This window comes from Aedes albopictus, chromosome 2, assembly GCF_035046485.1.
Source record: "Aedes albopictus strain Foshan chromosome 2, AalbF5, whole genome shotgun sequence".
NCBI classification, from domain to species: Eukaryota; Metazoa; Arthropoda; class Insecta; order Diptera; family Culicidae; genus Aedes; species Aedes albopictus.
In genome coordinates, this window is record NC_085137.1 from 291,038,963 (window position 1) to 291,059,472 (window position 20,510).

General features: G+C 38.5%; 1 protein-coding gene and 1 long non-coding RNA gene across 6 annotated transcripts in view; both read right to left on the reverse strand.

Annotated features, from left to right (window-relative positions):
- The window catches only part of LOC109410291 (zinc finger and BTB domain-containing protein 14), a 35,857-nt gene that overhangs the window by 560 nt on the left and 14,787 nt on the right, over nt 1-20,510 (reverse strand). The window contains exons 1-6 of one of the 5 annotated variants that reach the window (XM_029878413.2): nt 13,733-13,844; nt 12,834-13,584; nt 12,655-12,754; nt 12,493-12,589; nt 433-1,317; nt 17-299 (exon numbers count right to left, since the gene is read on the reverse strand). In XM_029878413.2, coding sequence (XP_029734273.1) covers nt 17-299; nt 433-1,317; nt 12,493-12,589; nt 12,655-12,754; nt 12,834-13,572 — 2,104 coding nt within the window. In that variant the 5' untranslated portion in view covers nt 13,573-13,584; nt 13,733-13,844. Of the gene's footprint in view, nt 1-16; nt 300-432; nt 1,318-12,492; nt 12,590-12,654; nt 12,755-12,833; nt 13,585-13,732; nt 14,369-20,510 lie in introns of those variants that run through there. The other 4 variants (XM_062852066.1, XM_029878415.2, XM_029878412.2 and 1 more) reach the window with 4 other exon arrangements.
- Nucleotides 19,329-20,196, reverse strand: LOC115262311 (uncharacterized). Its single transcript, XR_003895230.2, has 2 exons — nt 19,951-20,196; nt 19,329-19,889 (listed from the first exon to the last, which is right to left on the reverse strand). It is a non-coding gene; the product is annotated as an uncharacterized LOC115262311 (long non-coding RNA).

The window sequence follows — 20,510 nt, forward strand, 5'->3', positions numbered from 1 at the left end:
TCCCTCGTATGCAAACCTGTGTGAGTTCGCTTGTGAATCAACATGCTGGCATAGGAAGGAAAGCTTTTCTTACAAATGGAACATGTTTTCTCCTGCTGTTGAGCTGCCGATGTTGCCGCGTGCTGCGAATCGGAAGCAATGGATTTAGAATTTCTTCGCGGGAAACTGCTGTTGTTGGAAATGGCCAGTTCCGTTTCGGTGTGCGTGCTCTGCACATGGCGTACCCATTCGGCCGGAGTCACAAAGTACATGGCGCAGAGATCACATTTCAGAGCAGCAGTCACGTCAGCATCGTTGTCCTACAATGCAGAGAGGTAATTTTTAAATAGCCCAGAGACTTCCCATGTTACCATGCAACTGAAGCCGAAATGTATGCATAAATACCTACGGTTCTTTAATTTCAAAATCTACGGATTATGAATAGGTACTTACATCTTCAATGCGCCTCCTTCGTTTGGATACCGTATGCGGTGGATCGGTATGGCTCTCAATGTGGCGCACCCATTCGGCGGGCACGGTAAACGTTTCGCTGCACAACTCACACGTCAACGGAGAGTAGATTTGTTCCTGGCTTCGGCTACTTTCAGCGACATTTCCAGTTTCGTTTATTTCCACTTTAACCATCGGCATATCTGTTTTATCCATACTGATCTCATCCGCGTTCACGTCTGACCACTCGATGGGTTCCTCCTTCACGTTGAGGAAGTTAAGTTCTTCCGGCATCGTCTGGGGTCCGCCGGTACCAATACTGTGTGAGGTTCCTGCACTAGCCGATGACGACGAAGACGACGGTTTGACGATAGAAATTCTAGTAGAGCTGGGAATACGACGTGTGTGCTCATTGTGAATTCTACCGCTTCTTTCGCCTGGATCAATGGCAACATTCTTGTTCACATTGATCGTCGGCGCGGATGAACTCGCGGGCACTTGAGCTGTTTGACTTTTTGTCATATTAGTAGTAACTATGACCGGGCTGTCGTGTGCCGTTGCAGGATTTTGCGCAACTCGCAGCTCTTGTAAAGGAATACGATCCACCGACATACGTTCCGGTCGAGGACGGGCTGCGGGACTGTCTTTGGGTGCTTGCTGATCACCATTTGTCGTCGCTTCGGCTTGATTCCGCCAGAGACCGCGAATCTTTAGGATTTCTCCACCTCGTAGCACTTCGTTCAGAATGTCCACGGATACAGTTGATTCTCCTGTGTACATATACTGTACTAGGGTTTGAATGGCCCGTTTGGTTAGTTCAGGTGGAAGTACAATATACATCATTGCATTCGCAGGAACAGTGCTTTTATCGAAAATGTTGGAAAAATACTAAAAAATAGAGGAAATAGAGAAGTAAGTTTAATGAAAATGAAACTATTCTCATGAAAACCATTCCCTAGAGAACCGTTGTACGATTAATGCTGAAAAAAAAAACATTTTTCTGCAGCTCGCAGCTGACTATAACATTTCACTTGCCGCTGATCAGAACCAAATTTATCCCTACACAGCCTAATCAAAGAACAAATTGGCTTCTTTAGTGGTGTTGAGATAATTCCATATTCTGAATCTGCATGCCAAACTGAGCCGAAATCCAAATTTTCATCAATTTTGGTGCCCAGGAACCTATTTAAAAAGCAATTTCAGGGTGTCTACTCATACCTCAAAATAAAATTCCCTGAGTTTTCCAGATTTTTCCAGATGAAATTTTGAAAGTTTTGAATTATAAACTTAAATAAATTATAAAACAACCCAAATTTTCTAAAAATTATAAAGGGTGACTTAGGGTATCATCGGCAGGTTTGTTCTCTTCGTCATGAGGGATTTATGACGGCCAAATTGCCTGAAACTTGGTCATATCCAGCTTGGTTGGGAAGGATTTGATGTTAACTCTAAGTTCAACAGGTTTAAAAAAAAAAACCATGACGAAGAGAACAAAACTGCCGAAAATACGTAAGTTCCCCTACTCTTCAAAAATTGTTTCAAGATTTCTGAGCATAATTCCTGAAATTTCTTCCAAAGTTTCTTCCTGGCTCTCCGCAGGATTCTTTCACACGAGATATCTGTTTGAGTACGTCCCGATATTTCTTGCAAAGGTTTTCCGACATACTTCTAGAGATTCTCGCTGGATTCCTCCTGAAGATCCATCCAAAACTATTCAAAGTTTCTTCAAGAATGTCATTGGTTGAACCTCGTAGCCATGCGGTTAGAGTCCGGGTGGATGAGGGTTCGATTCCCGCTCCGAGCGATGAAAATTTTCACATCTTATCCGTAATCACTCCGTGTTAAGTTTCGTTCAATCGGTACAGCCGCCGGCTAAAGCCAGTGTCCATGTCTGTTTTAGTGGTTTTCCGGGACAGCTATCCATAAACTATTGAACTTTTCCGATAGTTCTCCGATATTCCTTTTGTTTTCTTCGCGGAACTTCGTCCGCAACTGCTTTCAGGTATCCATGAGGTTTTCAGATTTCCTCCTTGGATGTCCTTAATATTTCTTCTCGGGATTACTATTACCTAGAACTTTTTTCGAGATGTCTCATTTTTTCTCAGGTTTTTCCTGAAGTTCATGACGAGATTTTTTCAATAACACTTTGCGGAGTTTTTCGCAAGATTTTATTTGAATTCCCTCGAATATTTCTCCATGAAGTTCCTATAAGGTATTTCGTAAGTTATCTCAGGAGACATTCTGAGGAAAACCCGTTGAAGAATCCCTGCAATTACTTTGGGAGAAATCCCTAAAGGAGTATCCAGAATCTCGGGACAATTTCTGGTAAAGATTCCGGGAAGAATTTTGAATAATGCATAGAATATCTGTAAAAACTCTCAGGTGGATCACTGCAAGAAATCCGGTACAACTACAAGAAACTGCCTGGCTCTGAAAGAATGCAAGAGAAGAATTCAATGAGAAATATCAGCAATAACTCCTGTGGAAATCCCAGAAGGCACTCTGGAAAAAAAATCTTAGGAGAAAATCCAGGGTAAATTAAGGTTGAAGGATTCGTCATTAACATAATCGTCATCATTGAAAATTTGAAAGCAGTTTTCTCGTTTAAAGCTGAAGTTTCCCCAGCGAAAATGTATTCACTGTATAGCGGGTGCAAAATGGAGTACAGTGAATACTTTTACAATGCAATCATTCATGTTTAAAGCGAGAATACTGCTTTCGTTTTTTCAATGATGACGGTTAAGTCAATGACGAATCCTTCAACCTTAAGAAAAACTCTGAGATACATCTCATGACCAACATCGGAAGGAATCTTCTGAGAGAAGTTCCAGGAGATACTCTGAGAAAAATCTCAGGTAAAACTTCGAAATAAACCTCGTGAAAACTTTTAACAAATTCCTGTAGGAGACTAGGAAGAACATCTCGAAGAAAGCCCAAAGCAATGGTTTGAAGATATCACAGGAAACAAATGAAAGAAATCTTTTGAGGAACTCTTGCACTTAATTCGTGAAAACTCCTTCAGAAACCCTTGGAGGAACTTTAGTAGAAACCCCAGGAATAACTCCTTTAGCAACTCTGAAAGACATTCTGTGAAGATCTTCTGGGGAAGTCCCAAGAAGAACACCGGAAGGAATCGGGTAAAATTTTCGTGAGGAGTGCCGAAAGAAATTCCACGATTTATCCCGGCAGATATTCTTATAGAGTATTCGGGGTAAATTCTGGTGGAAATCCTACGAAGATTTCCATTCAGCAAAACACTGGAGGAACTCTGGGAAGAAATAGCATGCCCGTGAAAAACTCCAGGAGAAATCGGTTGGAATTCATAAATCCTGGAAGGAATCCGGAAGTATACCTTTCCAGAAAAAAAATAAAAGGAATACCAAGAAAAATAGCGTCAAAAATGCGGAAGTAATTTTATAAGTAATCCTGGGAGACATTCCAGGAGGTATTTTTAAAGAAGTTCCAGAAAGAAATTCTGACGGAATTTCTGGAAAAAATCCTTGTAGCGAAATTTCTATATATGGATTTTTACTACCAGGTTCATACGACCCAATGTTTTTTTTTATCGAAGTAAAATTTCCCTGAGTACTCCAGAAAATCCCTGAGTATTCCAGGTTTTTCCCTGTTAAATAAAATTCCCTGAGGATTCCCGGTTTTCCAGGTTTTTCCAGGTAGTAGACACCCTGAATTTGAAATGTGTATGGGAGCGATTTGTCGAATCACCCCTCGTCGCATTTTGTACTGAGCGGAGCTGTCAAGCAGTTACCCAGCTGTCAAAAGGTGATTTCAAAAAATCTCTTTGAAATTGATTTTAGGCACCAATATAAAGTTCTAAAAATCTGACAAAAATCATAGCGGCTCAGGAAAAGATGCTCCTTTGTTTAAAAATAAAAAAATCATTGATTTTTTCTTAATTTAAAAACCCAATTCTGAACAGCTTGGAACGTCCTATTGTGAAAACTGGCAACACTGACACCACAACGAGCCGACAAATTGAGAACTTTTTGCTGCGGCACTTGTTCATCGACTGCATAGAGCTATCATATCATTAAATGGTAAATCATGAACAAGAACGGCACGGAGATACTCTATGCCTATTATGAAAAGTTCCCTGACTGAGCGAGAACCGAATCCGTCACCTTCAGCATGGTCAGAAAGCTTATGACTTATACTGCCACCACTCGCATAACAGTCCCATCTTTGCTGGGTTTCCTATTCATATGGGACTGTTATGCGAGTGGGGGCAGTATACTGCCCATAACTGCATAATTGTAACATTTGCAGTTTTTGCCAATATTGAGTTAATACCGGGGATCATCTCCTAATCATCAGTAATATAATCCAACCAAATGAACTTTATAAGTTTGCTCTGCAAAATGTGAAACAAATACCAAGTCGTTTTGTCTCATTAGCTAATTTTCATGAATATAACCGCATAACAGTCACATTGGAAATACACACTGGTCTCATAGCGTACCATTAATCATATTTTGGTCTGATTATTTTTTTTAACTATTCGTCCAGCATTCAAGAAGAGCTGTAGAAAATTTCATTGCAAAAGGATAAATTTTAAATTATTGCCAAATTTCTGAAATTTCTTTTCGTCTCCATACTAGCGCATGTTGCAAACTTTAAACTCAATTTTCTCCAATGCCTACTTTTGTCGAATGTGACTGTTATGCAGTTATGGGCAGTATAGTCAGTGCTGAAAAATTCATTTCGTCATATCTGAATTCAATCACCTACAGCTCATTTTAGAATCTGAACCTGAGAATATGGTATATGAAAAACTTGTGCGGCTAGACCAGTTCTGCAAGAAAGTCACGGAAAAATCGCTATTTTTCGAATATTTGATGTAAATGTCACGGACTATCTTTGAAAAATGCCAAATGATGTTCACCGTGAATATCATTGGGATTTTTCGAAGGTAGTCCGTGACATTTACCTTAAATATTCGAAAAATAGTGGTTTTTCCGTGACTTTCTTGCAGAACTGGTCTAGCCGCACAAGTTTATCATTTACCATATTCTCAGATTCAGCTTGTAAAATGAGCTGTAGGTGATTGAATTCAGACATGACGAAATGAATTTTTCAGCACTGCATATAGTTACCCGAACTCCAACTGATGACGCGACGCTATCATATTCTGCTGCGGATTACAATAGGTTAGCAGGAGATTGGTGCACAGTTTTTCCTAGATTTTTTCGAACGCCCTGCGGCCCAGTTGAAGAATAAGTTGCTTTCGAGTAACTTGTCCAACGGATAGCGAAGAGTTCTCAAATTTGGGACCCATATTTATAGCGCCCAAAAAGAGTGAGCTCTATTGATTTCCTTTGGTGGTGGCATTTTCTTGATTGTTGCGTTCTTGACAGAATCCGGGACAATTCCGTTGTGATCCAACACAAAACCCAGATACCCGAGTTGATGCCCAGTTGAATAGCCTCCACAAATACTAGGGGTAGGCGGGGCATAATGAGCAGCTTAAGCATTTTGCCACCAAATCCAGTAAATTAAGTGCAACCAATGTGTAATTTTATCGTTCAATCCTCATTTGAACCTTAACTGACAATAGCTAATCGTTGAAATTCCGAATAAAGTTATAAACGTTGTAGAATTTTATGTTTTTAAAAACGTATAAAATCGCGAGTTACGTTTTGGGGGTGGGGCATAATGAGCACCCTGGGTGGGGCAGTCTGATCAATATCAGTTTTGTACACAATCAAATGCTAATTGACTATTATTGTCAATGATAAAGCATACCGGCAACCATCAATGAGAATTTGAAGGGATTACGGGGTTTAATTTGTAGGGAACTGTGGGGTTCCAATGAGTCTTCTATTGAGGAATTTTTAAACGGTGATAATATACAGATACTGAGATTTTAAAGCTAATAAATTGAAAGTTACAGACAAAACCTTACTATATGCATCAAAACAGAGAAAACCAAAATTAAAATTTGTTTGTTGAAGATGTTTACCATTTTCATTATTTTTTTCACTAGTTGCTCATTCTGCCCCACCCTACTACCAACTCTTTGAAGCATATTTTTTTCAACAAAATAATTATACAAATAGTTCAAAAGTGTTGCAAATACATTTCATTAGCCTAGGGAATATCAAGAAAATCGATAGATGCCCACTAAGTTGTGATTTCGATACCCAAAACCTTATCTTAGGTCACCTGATTCTTATAATATTTTCCCAGTATATGGCCACTTTACGCATTTTGATTAATATTTCAAGGTAAACGGATTTTTTGACTAATGTTTTGTCATCAACTCATTGGATTTTAGATAATAAGGCTACAATCAAGCAACTTGTTTTGTTAATTTGAAGATTTACAGTGAAAATACAAGGTGCTCATTATGCCCCACCTGCTCATTATGCCCCGCCTACCCCTAATTCAGCAATATTCCTTACTGATCATCACAATTGGCACTGCCAATTTGAAATAGTCCTTTGGTGAAATGATGTGCCACTGTTAGTGGCATGACATGCGAAAACGGGTCTCCGAAGGCGGAATACCGATCTGCAGGACTCCTTGAGAGCTAACTTGATTTTGGTGTTATTGCACAGGCCCAGCGTGTTGCTGAACAGCTTGGGATACGCCTTGTTCAAAGATTCGGTATCAACAAGCACATCGCATACCCGATTACGAAAGTTACCCACCGGTGATAAACAAATGTTGAATTTATCAATGACAGTGATGCCCATTAGGTTAAGCGTGCGATTTGAGACGAAAATGCGAACCTGCTGAGCCTATCAGTCGAGCTCGTGCTTCAAATCGAGTTATTCACCCTATGCAGGTTCGGAAATCTGTGTTGCTGGAACCACTGTTGATTGGCCTAGTTGCTTCCAGACTTGCTCAGACACAATGGTTATGATAGATGCCGCATCTCGCTGTAGACACACGGAGAAACAGAAAAACTCAAAATTAGGTACTTTTAAACTCAATTTTGAGTTCTTTTTCATCTCCCTTTTCATGCGCTCTTTCTGTTGTTGTCAGAGAGTGAAGAGAGAAACAGCCCAACTTTTGCAGTTCCGTGCGTCAAGCCAAAACTGAGTTTATAGCACAGTACTCAAATTTGAGTGAATACAACCTAGTCAAAATTTCGGTTGGGTGGAAAAAACTTAAAATTAGGTATTTTTTTCACATGGAAGCAAGCGGGAACAACCCAACAAAAACATCGATTCCATCAACTCAAAATTGGCTTGACGCACGCAACCCCGGAGTTGGGTGGAAAGAACTCACTTTTGGGTAGTTTCGTCTCTCCGTGCATACAACTACGTCGTTGATGATCACATGCAAAAAAACACCATCGCTTAAGCGCTTGGTACGTGAACAAAACTCTGGAATCTTATTCTGCTTATCTTACGCGAGCATTCCGCATAATGTTTGACCGGTTCTAGAACTTACAGTCGAGAACTGAAACAGTCGACCTCTTTTTATTGCTTGCATCTGACCCGCTGGCGCTGGGTCGTCGATCATCGCTGTGTGTTTTTTAAATTGATATGCCGCTGAAATTCCTCGAGGATCGTTTCCAGGGTGACGTCGTTGCTCTATTTCCATTTTGAATTGTAGTTTTTAGATAGGTACAGGATTTTTTATAATAAATATTGCTGTTTCAGACGAATCTTTGCGGTAAAAAAAAAATGGTCTGTAGTTTTCACGACCGTACACTACGGATAACTTCAATTTACTGAAGGTTTCTTATGCATCAATCCAGAAAAGGCCATTCAAGAAAATAAAACCAATTTAATCAAGTGATTACTTTTAAGGGATGGAAATTTCATGGGCGCACTGCTCTGAAAAATATCTTTGGAGTGGAGTTTACATTTCATCTTTTAACAATCGCACTAAAAATGTTCGGGAGAGTGGTTTTCTGTGGAATTAGTTTCTGGGGAATGGTTTTCAAGGGAACGTTATTGCGTAGAAGCATTTCAATTGTTATGGCTAGTTTCCACCTGGTAAGTACTGTGTAAAAAGATAGGACAAGTAATGGTCACGTAAAACTTTTGCAATCAAAATTACTTAAGCGTTCGCAGTTCATAAGTAATTTGCAGTCAGAAAGATTTGCCAACAGATGGCACTGTCATGCGATGCTGTCAGTCATGTTGTTGATTTTCCGTACGGAATAATATGTCGATGTATTATTCCGTGAGTAAAAGGAACATTTCTCTTTCTTTGTGTTTCTTCTTTCGCGCCTGCGCGTTCACAGTGTGCATTAGTATTTAGCCGTGTCGCTCTATAATGTATGCTCCGTCGTCCCTCAGCATGGCTGCATCTGAACACGAGATTGAATTTCTTGAGGTTGAATAATTTGCCGTTACGAAGTTTAAAAATTTATAAAGACACCCCAAAACTGAATTGTTTTTAAATAGTTCGACTATTGAAAAAAGTAAATAGCATTTCAGTTTAGCTGATGAGGAGACAATGATTCTAAAACTGTTGCATCATAATCATTTCATTTCGTTTGTTGAATAAAATGTTCTATGGTGCACTAGAACCATGAGAAGTAAAGACTGTATTCGATGAAATTTTTACACAGGAAATAATGTATAGCTTTTGATTGCGTTCACAAAATCAAATATTTTTTTGATCAGGAATAATATATAACATGTAGCTAATACCATAACAATGACAACAAATTCAGTTTGGTATTGGCGCAGATATTGGTAATATCATAAAATAAGATTTAAGCAAATTTTTTCATCCGTTTTAAAAATTGTAAAGGCTATAATTTTGATGTAACTCGTCAAGACGTCTGAAAATTTGACTCGAAGTTCTTAACAGAGTATCAATAAACTGGTAAAAAAAATTTAAAATCGGTTCAATACGTTTTTCTAGTATTCAAAACTCAAATCGCTTCAAGGCATATTTTAGGTACATTTTAACCATTTTATTCCGTGTGCACTATTTTGTTTGTACAACTGTCATGACTATTCCGATTTTTATTAGCATTTGAAACTGTAAAACCATTATAAAAATTGTTCTTAGCCAAATTGCTTGAATTTTGTTCAAGTTATAACTGTGTGAATGTCACAATACAAAAAAAAAACATTTTTGCTTATTGTCACTTTGTGCCACATACGGCTATAACTTTATTACGGCTAGATCGAATTGAATGAAATTTTAACACAATATTTCTACATGTATACTTTACATACAGAACAGTTTTGATTGAAATCGGTTCAGTATTTTTGAATCTAGAGCTATAACGGTGAAGAAGTGATATTTTTTAAAACGTTCGTTTGCTCAAACTTCTCAAATGGCAAAATTCTTGTTTCAACGATATCTCCACCAATATTCAACCGATTTTGATGAAATTTGTATAGCTTTACGTAATACACTATTCCTGGTAAAAAATTAGTCATTTACCATTTAATTATGAAATCTTTCTGAATCCCAGGAATTCGTTCCGAGATCCCTACGAGAATTGCTCTGGGATTCCCTCAGAATTTCTGCTTGGGATTTCTGCAGAAATTCCATCCTAGATCTCTCTCGAAATTAATTCAGGATTGCTCCAGGAGCTCTTTCTGGGATACCTAAGGGAGTTCCCTCAGATATTATTCCAGCAATTTAAAAAAAGACACTACACCGTCTTCAACCAGAGGTTGTACAGACTGAACAAGCACTTACATATGACAACGGACAACACACATAACACCCAGTGGCCCAGTGGAGAATTTTCCGTTTGACGAAAAGTTTTCCCCGACTGGAGCGGGAATCGAACCCACACTCCGAGGCTTACGAAACGTCTAGATGACTGACGCCTCTAGCCACACGGCCACGAAGCCCACATTTGTTTAGGATTTGTTCAGAACTTCCAGGAGTTCTCTCCAGGATTACTCCTGTAACTCCATACGGGATTCCTTCAGAGATTCCTTCATGGAATTCTCTATAAATTCCTTCCGAGATTCCTCCAGAAGATTCCTATGAAATTATTCTAGAAGTTCTTTCAGGGATTCTTTCACGAGTTTTTTTTTATGATTTCTCCAGAACCTTTTGGAATGTCTTCAGATTTTTATCTGGGAAGAAACTATTGAAAGCATCTCTGAAATCGCTCGTGTAGATATTCCCTGCAAAACTGCTGGAGATATTCCTTAAGCAGCTGTTGGAGGAATTTTATAAGGAACTCAAGAGCAAGTCTTGGAGTACTTCCATAAAGAATAAAAAAAAACTTCTGGAGTATTTCCATGAGCAAAATTTAAGAAACTTTCAGAATGAATTCCAGAATATGTAATCTGGAAGGAATCCCAGTGGAAGTTCTTGGAGGAATCCCGGAAGGTTATCCTGGATAAGTTATTGGACAAATCTTAGAAGGAACTCCTGGAAGAACCTTGACTTATTTTCCAGGAGTCTGGAAGTTCTGAAGAAATTCCGGAAAGAACTTTTGAGAAATTCCCGGAAGATACCCCGGGTAAAATTTCTGGAGAGGTCCCTGATGCCACCCCTGGTGTAATCTTAGAAGAAAATCCTGGAGAAATACCAGAAGAAGCTATGAGAGGAACCCATAAATTTACTCCTAGAGGAAATCTAGTTCCTAGTTCCTGGAGGAATCCCGGAAGAAGCTAGAGGAATTACAAAGGAATTCTTTGAGGTATCACATGAGAAACGTCCAGAGAAAACCTAGATGAATCTCAAAAAGTTGTATCTTAAAAAAAAATCCTGAAAGAATCACTGAAAGAACTCCAGGACGAATCTAAGAATGAATCCCTATAGAAATCCTAGAAGAAACTCCTGAAATGATCCCGGAAGGAATTCCTGCGGCAATCTCCGAATAAATATCTGAGTGAACTCCGGATAAAAAATACTTAAGAAATCCCGGATGAAATTATTGTAGAATAGTTCGAAAAAACTCCTGGTAGAATCTTAGAAAACACCTCTGGAGAAAATAAATCCTGAATTAGAAGGAACTCACGGAGGGATTTTTTGTAGAACTTCTAATGAAAACCTCAGAGACATTTTATAAGAATCCCCTGCGAACTTCTGGTGGATTTTTCGGTGGAACATCTGGATGAATTTTAAGAGGACTTTCTATGAAACCCCAAAGAAAACCCTTCGTACGGAATGCCAAAAGATTTATCACAAAGAATCTTTCGTGGATCTTCATTAAATTCCCCGTGAAGCTTTGTCCTACCTTGTATTTCATCTAAAACTCCACAAGGTAACCGTCAGAGTCCCAGCCGAATTCCTCCCACCGTAGTCCGAACTCCAATATTGCAGAATTTATAATTAGTATCCAACCATAGTTCTCGATGTAATACCATTAAAATTTTTTTTTAATTTCTTTTTATTTGTGAATTTTAACTTAGGCTAATTCTTCACACACCCATTAAAAGTTCCCTGAGAATCCCAGCGTCTCTCATCAGCATTTCCCTGGGAACTCCGTTGCACGGTGTCTAAATTTCGATTATTATCGAACTTCCATGTACCTCGGATCTTTCTTCACAGAAAGTCAGCATTTTGGCTATCCTTTATAATTGGAAAGTTTTAAAATATTACATCGGGGAAATTTTGTTTTATCTAAGTTTTTGGCTATTTTCCATACAAAAATTAATTAAATACTGATTTTACCCAAAAAACGTCCCATACAAAATGTTGGGAAAATTTTCACCGATAAAATATTTTCTCGTCTTCCGATTATGAATATACAGCCCAAATACTAACAATTTCCGAAGAAAAATCCGAGGTACATGAAAGTTCAATAATAATCGAGATTTTGATACCGTGGCGTTGAAATCTCACTATCTGGATTTTCCCCATACGCGCGCAAAAATTAAATTTAAATTTCAAGTGTGATTGAGGAAACGAACAAAATTTCTCTAAGTCCAAATCGTAAACAACAAGGTCACGAAACGCCACACGAACAACGAACAATTTATCTAGCAACCGCCGTATGCAGTGCCCTTTTCTTCACATCCTTCTTACAGCATCGTTTCGTAAAAAAGCTGGCGGTTAAACAAATGTCAAAATTACTTACGGAAAAAGAAGGAATTTTACTTGAGCGCTCTACTTGGGAACAGGAAACTTACCATTAGAAAATAACGAAAGTAAACTCACCGTACTGGAAGTTCCCAAAACCAGCTTGTGTGCTGGTATGGCAAAATTTTCTTCGTTATTGCAAGTTATTAGTGTCACATCTGCATACCGATCGTTTCTGGAAGAAAAAGTACGATTGATTTAAAGTGGTAAAAACAATCTTACTAGCAGTCGTTCGATTACTTGTAGAGAAAGGATATCGAGGAATTGAGATTCTGTTGATGCGAGTGCCATTTCAGTTGATACTTTTCCGCGCCAGATCCTGCCTGTGAATCTGTGTCTCCTGAAAAATAAAGATATTAGTTCATATGTCTATTCATTTTTAATAACCTAAGAAAGGCGAAATTGCATGCAAAACGTACTATAAATCTTCGCTTTTTCAAAATCTTGTGACTCAGCGATTGCAGGCTCTTCAGTGGGGGTAGCTGTTGAACGCGGGGAAGTAACTGAAGTCTGCGAATCATTACTAGAATCGGGTTCGGGCGAGTTATCCCTTATTACGATCGGTGTACTTCCGGGAATTTCAATTTCCTTTACCCCCGCTGGATCACAAAGATCAAGAATGGCCTTCACGGCATGTTGTGATGAGGACGAAGAAGATGCATTCAGAGCCCCAAAATCGGGTTTCACATCGAGGACTTCCTCCACGTCCTCTTCTGAATCACTCGTATGAGGCGATTTCTTTTCAGGGCTGCACTGATTATCTTCATCGCTACTGTCGTCACTTCCATACGTTTCTATCCAAAGATTTAATGTTTTCATTTTTGCCTGATGAGAAACATCTTTAGTGTGCTCGACCACCGCCACAGATAACCACTGGAAATCAGAAAAACCTCGTTTTCCCCAGGTGTCGAGCTCATAGCTATTGAACAGGAGACAGGGCCAACAGTAAAGCTTTTGATCCTTATCACACCCGGTTATCCAACTGTAGATATCTAAATTGATTGTTTTGTGGCATATGGCGAACAAATTTGGCATGTTGGCATTGTCAGGCCTCCCAGCTTGTACAATTTGCTGTTGAGTTTCTTTACCCAGGGTGCCAAACGGAATTTTCGTCAACGTGCAAACAATGCAATGATATTCTGAACTTTTACACGCCATCTTGACCGCAATCTGTATTGGAAAACAATCCATTAGTATTGTACTGTTACAATTTTATCAAACTGAATGTGTCTTTCTCGTCATTATCACAACAGGATGCCTTCATTGCCAATGCAAACGATTTAAAAGTAGAAACTTATCCATAAACTCTAGCACATACTTGCGTAGCATTCTGCGTTCTGAGAATCTTCTTTGTCTACCAGTTGAACCATCACATCGGCCTGTGGAATCACTTCCTCATTTTCATCATCATTGTCATCTTCTTCATGCGCAACTTCTGTATACTGATGTGTACGAGCGATTGATGGAATATCAGGATGAATGTCTACTTCCTTCCAAACCGTTGTAAAGGATGGCATCGGTAACCTTACGGGCCCGATCTTATGTTCGTCTGATGCATATACGTTGAATTTCTCTACGTTCAGTATGTGTAGTTCCTGGTTCACATGAGTCTTGACCGAATTGCTAAAATTGCTCAAACCGTCGAAACCCTTGAAACCCCAGGTGTCCGTAGGATCAGTCGTAAAGATGTAGCAGGGCCAGCAAAACAGCTTATTCTCAATACAACAGCCAGAAAGCCAATTGTAACGGAAGTAGTTATCCTTTTTGTACCGCCTCGTGAACACTTTTCCCTTGTAACGACATTCCTTTGACAGGCCTGGAAGCGCCGGGGTGGGACGGCCTTGCGCAACAATTCTGGCAATCGTTTCTCCGCTCAATGTTTCTAATGGATTTTGCTTGAGTAAACATATCGCACAGTGATATGCCGCGAGATTAGGTTGCATCATGACGAAGGCTGTTGAATTGAAGCGGAGTGATAGTAGTAATGTTATATCGAAGTCCACTTTATCAAGAAGACTAGTAGCACTGCTGAGAATCTATAGATACACTGTTGGCAGCACATCCCACGGTGGAGGTGAAAGTATTCATCATAAAGAACAGACATCGAAGTCCAGTTTCAAAACTGTGCAAGGAATTTAACGGTCATTTGAAATGACAATACAAGTAGCGCAACATCGTAGCGGTATTGCTATCGCAAAGTTCCCATGCTGTTATAAGTGGTGAATATAAAATATGTGTGCCATCAATAATCTCACGCTCCCATATTCATCCTATTCGAAAACAAGCGATTACGGCACCAATTGATTTCGTTCTTTTTGTTTTCATGCGTGCTCACTTCTAACAAAAAATACAAAAATATGCAACAAAACAAACAACGCTTCAATCCTTTGTTTTTCGTAGGATGAAAATGGGAGCCACATGCTTAATAAGGGAACCAATACCCTATTTCGATATGTATACTTCACCACTGATAGACGCGGCGCTAATGTTGTCAACGGTATTGTCGTCGCGGTCGAAACCCGAAGTTTCCCCACACGCGACAATCGATTTTTCTCCAAATCCATACGTGAAGCCTAACGTCGAACATAGTGCGCTGGACAGCGGATCTGGTCCTCTATCCAGCGCACTTTGCCCGACGTACGTCCGACGCACGGTTTAGGAGAAAAATGGATTTTCGCGTGTTTAAAATTCCGATTTTCAACTGCACGAACAATACCATAATTTGAGTTCCTCCTACACAGCTTTCGAGAGAAAACTTGTACTAGCTTGGATGTCTGTTCTCTGTGTATTCATGACAGTGTGTGGTACTAACTTACTCTGAGGAGGATACAGAGTTCCAAGTCTTCTTGATAAAGTAGTCTTTGCTCGTTATATTGTAATGTAAAAGATCTCTGACCAACACGAAAAACCCTTGAATACAATCCTTGAAACAATGTCATTAACTGAGAATGTGAAACAAAAGCATAGTATGATGTGGCGATTCATATTCATTTCAGATGCGAATGAATCAGAAGGTCTAAACTCCCTAAAAGGTTTAAAATAAATTAAAAATAAAAGCATCCTGGCATGAGCGACGCATTTTTTTTTTTAATTCCATTCTTCGATATCAGACTTCTAGCTTTTGTGCTTCTGTCACTTTTCAACTCTATCCATCAAACTCTACGAACATGAGTATATTTGATGTGTTAATTTTTACAGTTTGATTGAGGGTCGAATTCACCTATATCAGCGTATCCGGGTTCGTTGGAGCTGTAGGTGGTCAGTATCAGCCGCTATCGGAGGAAAGAAAAACCAAAAATTGCAAGTGCTGGGTCTGGGAATCAAACCCATTACCATCCGCCTATGAAACGAATGAGCGACCAATTTCGCCACACGTCCCGGCATTGCTTAAAACAACAATAAACCAACTCATTAATACAAATCTATTACACTACCGACCGTGCCCTATTCTGTTTGAAACTAGTTGGATATTAAGGGGGACGTAAAGAATAATAACTTGAATGTGAAGTGAATCAACTCTGAATGATTTGAATATGAAATGAAGCAGACCAGAAACACTCGATTATGGAATCAATCAGGCCTGAATCACCGGAATAGTAATGATTCAGTTGTGATTAACTTGAATTAGAAATTATCAACTCCTGAATCAAATTAATCTTGAATCACTTGAGTTATAAATGAATCAGACTCGAATCACTTGAATGCTGTTTAATCCGACCAGAATTAGGGTGCGGGCACCGGTTTTGGCCAGTCTAAGGGAAATCATTTTTATAAAAATAACCAATAATCCAATGAAAACTACCAATGTGTTAAATGAAAGGTTTCGATCTATACTCTATTAGAAAAATGCAGAAATCAAGCTAATACTTGATTTTTGTATTAAAAGTGGCACTGGCCAAAATAGAAGTCTTGCCGCAGTTTTGGCCATATTCTTAGCTTTGGTTTCTATTTTGGCCAATCACGTGTATTTCTTATGGGAGTGGCCAAATTAGAAGCACCCTGGCCAAAATAGATATATGGGAGCTGATTTTTTAGGGAAAATTATTTTTTTCTTCCAATTTTTAATCAAAATGTATGGTTTTAACAGCTGCAATCATATTATTATATTAGAATCTACTAGTAAAAAATAAATGTATGCCAATTTAGATCGTTACAGGCTGAATACCGCACTATGGCCAAAACTCCGGGCTGGCCAAAACTGAAGCTTCTACCCTAGTTAAAATATGATTACACAGTACACCCAAATCACTTAAATTTGAAGTGAATCAAACCCATGAAATAAATCTGACCTGAATCACTTGAATATAAAGTTAATCAGACTTGAATAACTTGAATGTGTAGTAAATCAGAGCTGAATAATTTGGATTTCAAATGATTCATACCCCAATCACTTGTATATTGTGGATTTGGAAGAAAACCGAAGAATGAGCATCGCTCAAACTTCACTGCATTACTAGCGAACTTAAGGGGAAATGAGACGAACTCACCATGGTAGTCAGAAGCATTTTTCCATGGTGAAAACAAAAACTAATTTCACACAAAATTCCGAACTTGCTAACCTATTGTACCCGTGCGCTTACTATTTTTCATAAATTAATACTTTTCAGTTTGCGTTTTCGCAAAAAAAAAAGCCGATCGACCAAGCGATCGACATTTGCGAAACAATTTTTCTAATTAATAGCGGCTAGTGTACCGTTTCACCTTAACCACCAACACCACATGCTCACTCACGAAAAATTTGGCGCGCTCGCACTGACAGACGTCCAGGTAGGATAAAGTCGTGATTGTCGACACGGCGTCGGACTGAAAACGAAAACATCAGGGATGCATGTCGGGTCGGATGAGGAATGACAGAAAGTTCGCTGAAAACTTCGCTTCGCTAGTGCAACTGGCGAACTCCGATTTGGTGCTGCGAGGTCAATATCAAGTGTCGGATAGACTGCATTATTTGAAAAATGAATGAATCAAATCTGAACCACTTGAATATAAACTGATTCAGATCTGAATCACTTGAATTGGATATGGTTTCGATCCGAATCACTTGATTTAAAATGTGTTTTCACGGTTTTTGAACTTCAAAGAACAATATGTACGTGCTCCTGTTGATGATTAAGATTTTCATTCCACCAAAACGAAGATAATAACTTATATTATTTTATTGATACTAAAAACTTTAAAATCTGTAAAGGCAAAGTACCGTCAGTAGGGGTGTCGTTTGAGCCAAAATTGCATAGTTCGTCCCTTGGTAAGTCGTTACAACAATAATTTATCATGTGAAATTCGGTAGACACGTTCGTTTTTAGGATTGATTGAAATATAAATGCTTTAACTTTAATTTTGACAATGATTTAGCTTAATTGAAGCTCGTCTAAATTCAGCTCTTCAAAGGAATGACATTGGGCCAAACACTAAAATTCAAACATAATAGTTCAATGTGAGAAAATATCGCATGCAAATCAAAACTATTGAATATATAGATATGTACTTGTGCACAACCTATCAGTGTCTAGTCACTTTAAAATAAAATAACATCACAGACAAACAAACGTGATCCAATGCGATACATCCGCTATCCAATAAATCAGTAACAAATTTTGAAAACGACGTATAATCAATGCTACACCATTATCAAAAGTAATATTTCTTTATCATCTATCCAGAAACTGATATGCGTGCATTTTTTATTTTGCATTGATATTATATTAATCTTCAGAACTTTATGCATAAAGTTATGCATAAAATAGTGTGAATACATACTCTCAGTTGTTTTAATTCACATTTGTAGGGTTCTCGTACTTTTTGCATTGCTTTTATATGGCCCAAAGCCTCCCTAAAATGAATTATTTGTACTACAGCTAGAATAAATTAGTTTTTCATACAAAGTTGCACACAAAACCAAGTAAATTTGTATTACTTTTCAAAGCAACTGCTTAATATATCCACATATAAGCACTTCATTACATGTCCGATGTTCAGCTGTTTTCTACTGGGCATTTTGTACGATTTTGTACAGTACACTTAACCTTAACATTCACATCACGTTTTCTTAATGGAAAATCAACTAAATGAGACTTTTTTCTACACCACCGGATAGTCAACGCAAGTTATACGAACCATACACTATCCACTTTGGCAATCACTTTAACAAATGTAAGTTTTTTTTTTCAGCGAAACGTCTTTCTTGATTTTTGATCCAAAGTTACCCCCCAGGCCCAATATCACCCCGACTGACGGTAGTAAATTGCTTGTCGTTAAGTCCAAATTTGCGATTCTGTCGTGTTACGCTCTATATCTCGATTTTATCTAAGCAAAAAGGTACGATTTCCAATTAGAAAGCAGGGATTGAATCCTCCATTCAAATTTGATCTTTTGATTTTCTAATTGTATATATTTCAACACATGTATTTAACATTATAACAATTTTTGGAAGCAAAAGTTTGATTCTTACACAAAACGTAACACGTGGAATGCTGCCTATGATCGCAAAACTATCCCATAATAAAGGACATTTGAAAACAAATTTAGATGAGTCAATTGTGGATATCCACTGTATCAACGGTGGAAATAATTCCTTTTTGTTTACTCTCAAGCTGCAATAAAACACAACAAACTCCTTCACTTACACAGCGGCACTGTTTTGATCAACCGCTGTATATAAATAGACAGAAAAATGTACACTCAGAAAAAAATCTAAACTAAATAGTTTAAATCCCACTCTAAAACGCTATTCGCCTGGTTGACCCTAGACCAAGTATAAATGCAAAACAAACTGACCTAGTATAACTTTAACTTAAACGTATACTAGTATAAGTGAACTTTATTTCGCTTAGTTTACTCCAGGTTTAATTTTATATTGCGTGGAAGTTGCATTGTTTTTCTATTTTGAGGAAAATGAAAAAGCAGAACCAAAAACATAAACCTTAATATTAAATTTTTATTCATTTTAAAATTAAATACGTAAATAACAAAAACAAATCAACGACACATGGAACCGCAATGAATGGGGGACGCTGCCACGATAACTGCTACGGGAGTTTGGTGACAAGATCCAGGTATTTCCGTTTGGAGAGGAACAGCGAGGGAGATCTTCGCCAAATGATAAACTGAGGTGCATTTTGGACCACCTCACGCGTATTCAAGTAGCACGGAATCGCACAACCACGGTCAGGTGAAAGATTATAGCTGGTCTGGCACTTCCGGATGGTCGGCGGGATGTCTTGTGATGTTGGTTTCCTCTTTACGCGTAAAAATGCGCGGAGATTGGCGCGGATATACTTGGCGACACTGTGTTCTAAATGCTCTTGATTGTTCCGCTTTTCCACGGTGATCACACACTGCTGCAACTCCGACTTCCCGTTAATTTTCCTGCTGGGTCCTCCTCGTGACGGTAATGTGGCAGCATCCGGGCCCTGCTATTTTCCACTGCAGCCCGATTCTTTCACCCGTGCGGGATTCCTGGTGTGAATTCCAACGATCTGCGGGAAACGTAAAGTTTGTAATGTCCGAACATTTTCACAAAACTTTTCTGCAAATTACCTGCGGATAGCCATAAAACCTCGGGACTTCGTTGTCTGCTCCGAATTCGATCCGTTTTAATTTCAACTGGCGGCAAGTGCCGGCGTCGGCAATAATAACTTAAACACTGGTCAAAATAATGTCGTGCAAATCGGACCTAGTTTAATTTATTATGCGAAGCTAGTATTTCTTTTATACAATGGAATGTATATATTGAGCTAATTTTAAAAAGTAATAAATTTAAAACTAGTCATGATTTGTATGATTTCTGAGTGTAGAAACTGTTCCGCACGCTAAGGTCAGTTTACCCAAATATGGGTAAAGTTTACCCATAATCGTCGAAAAGTGCACATTCGCATTTTATGGGTAAAGGCACTTTACCCATATTTGGGTATGATGCGTCTACGATTAATATAGGTAATATTTACTCATATATGGGTTTTTAAATTTTGAGTAAACTTTACGCAAATTTGGGTAATAAAACGCTGTTTCAAAATTGCTAGGGAGAAGTTTTAAAAAAATCAGACACCAATTATTTCGGATAAAGACCACGAAGAAAACATGAAAAGAATGTTTTTTGT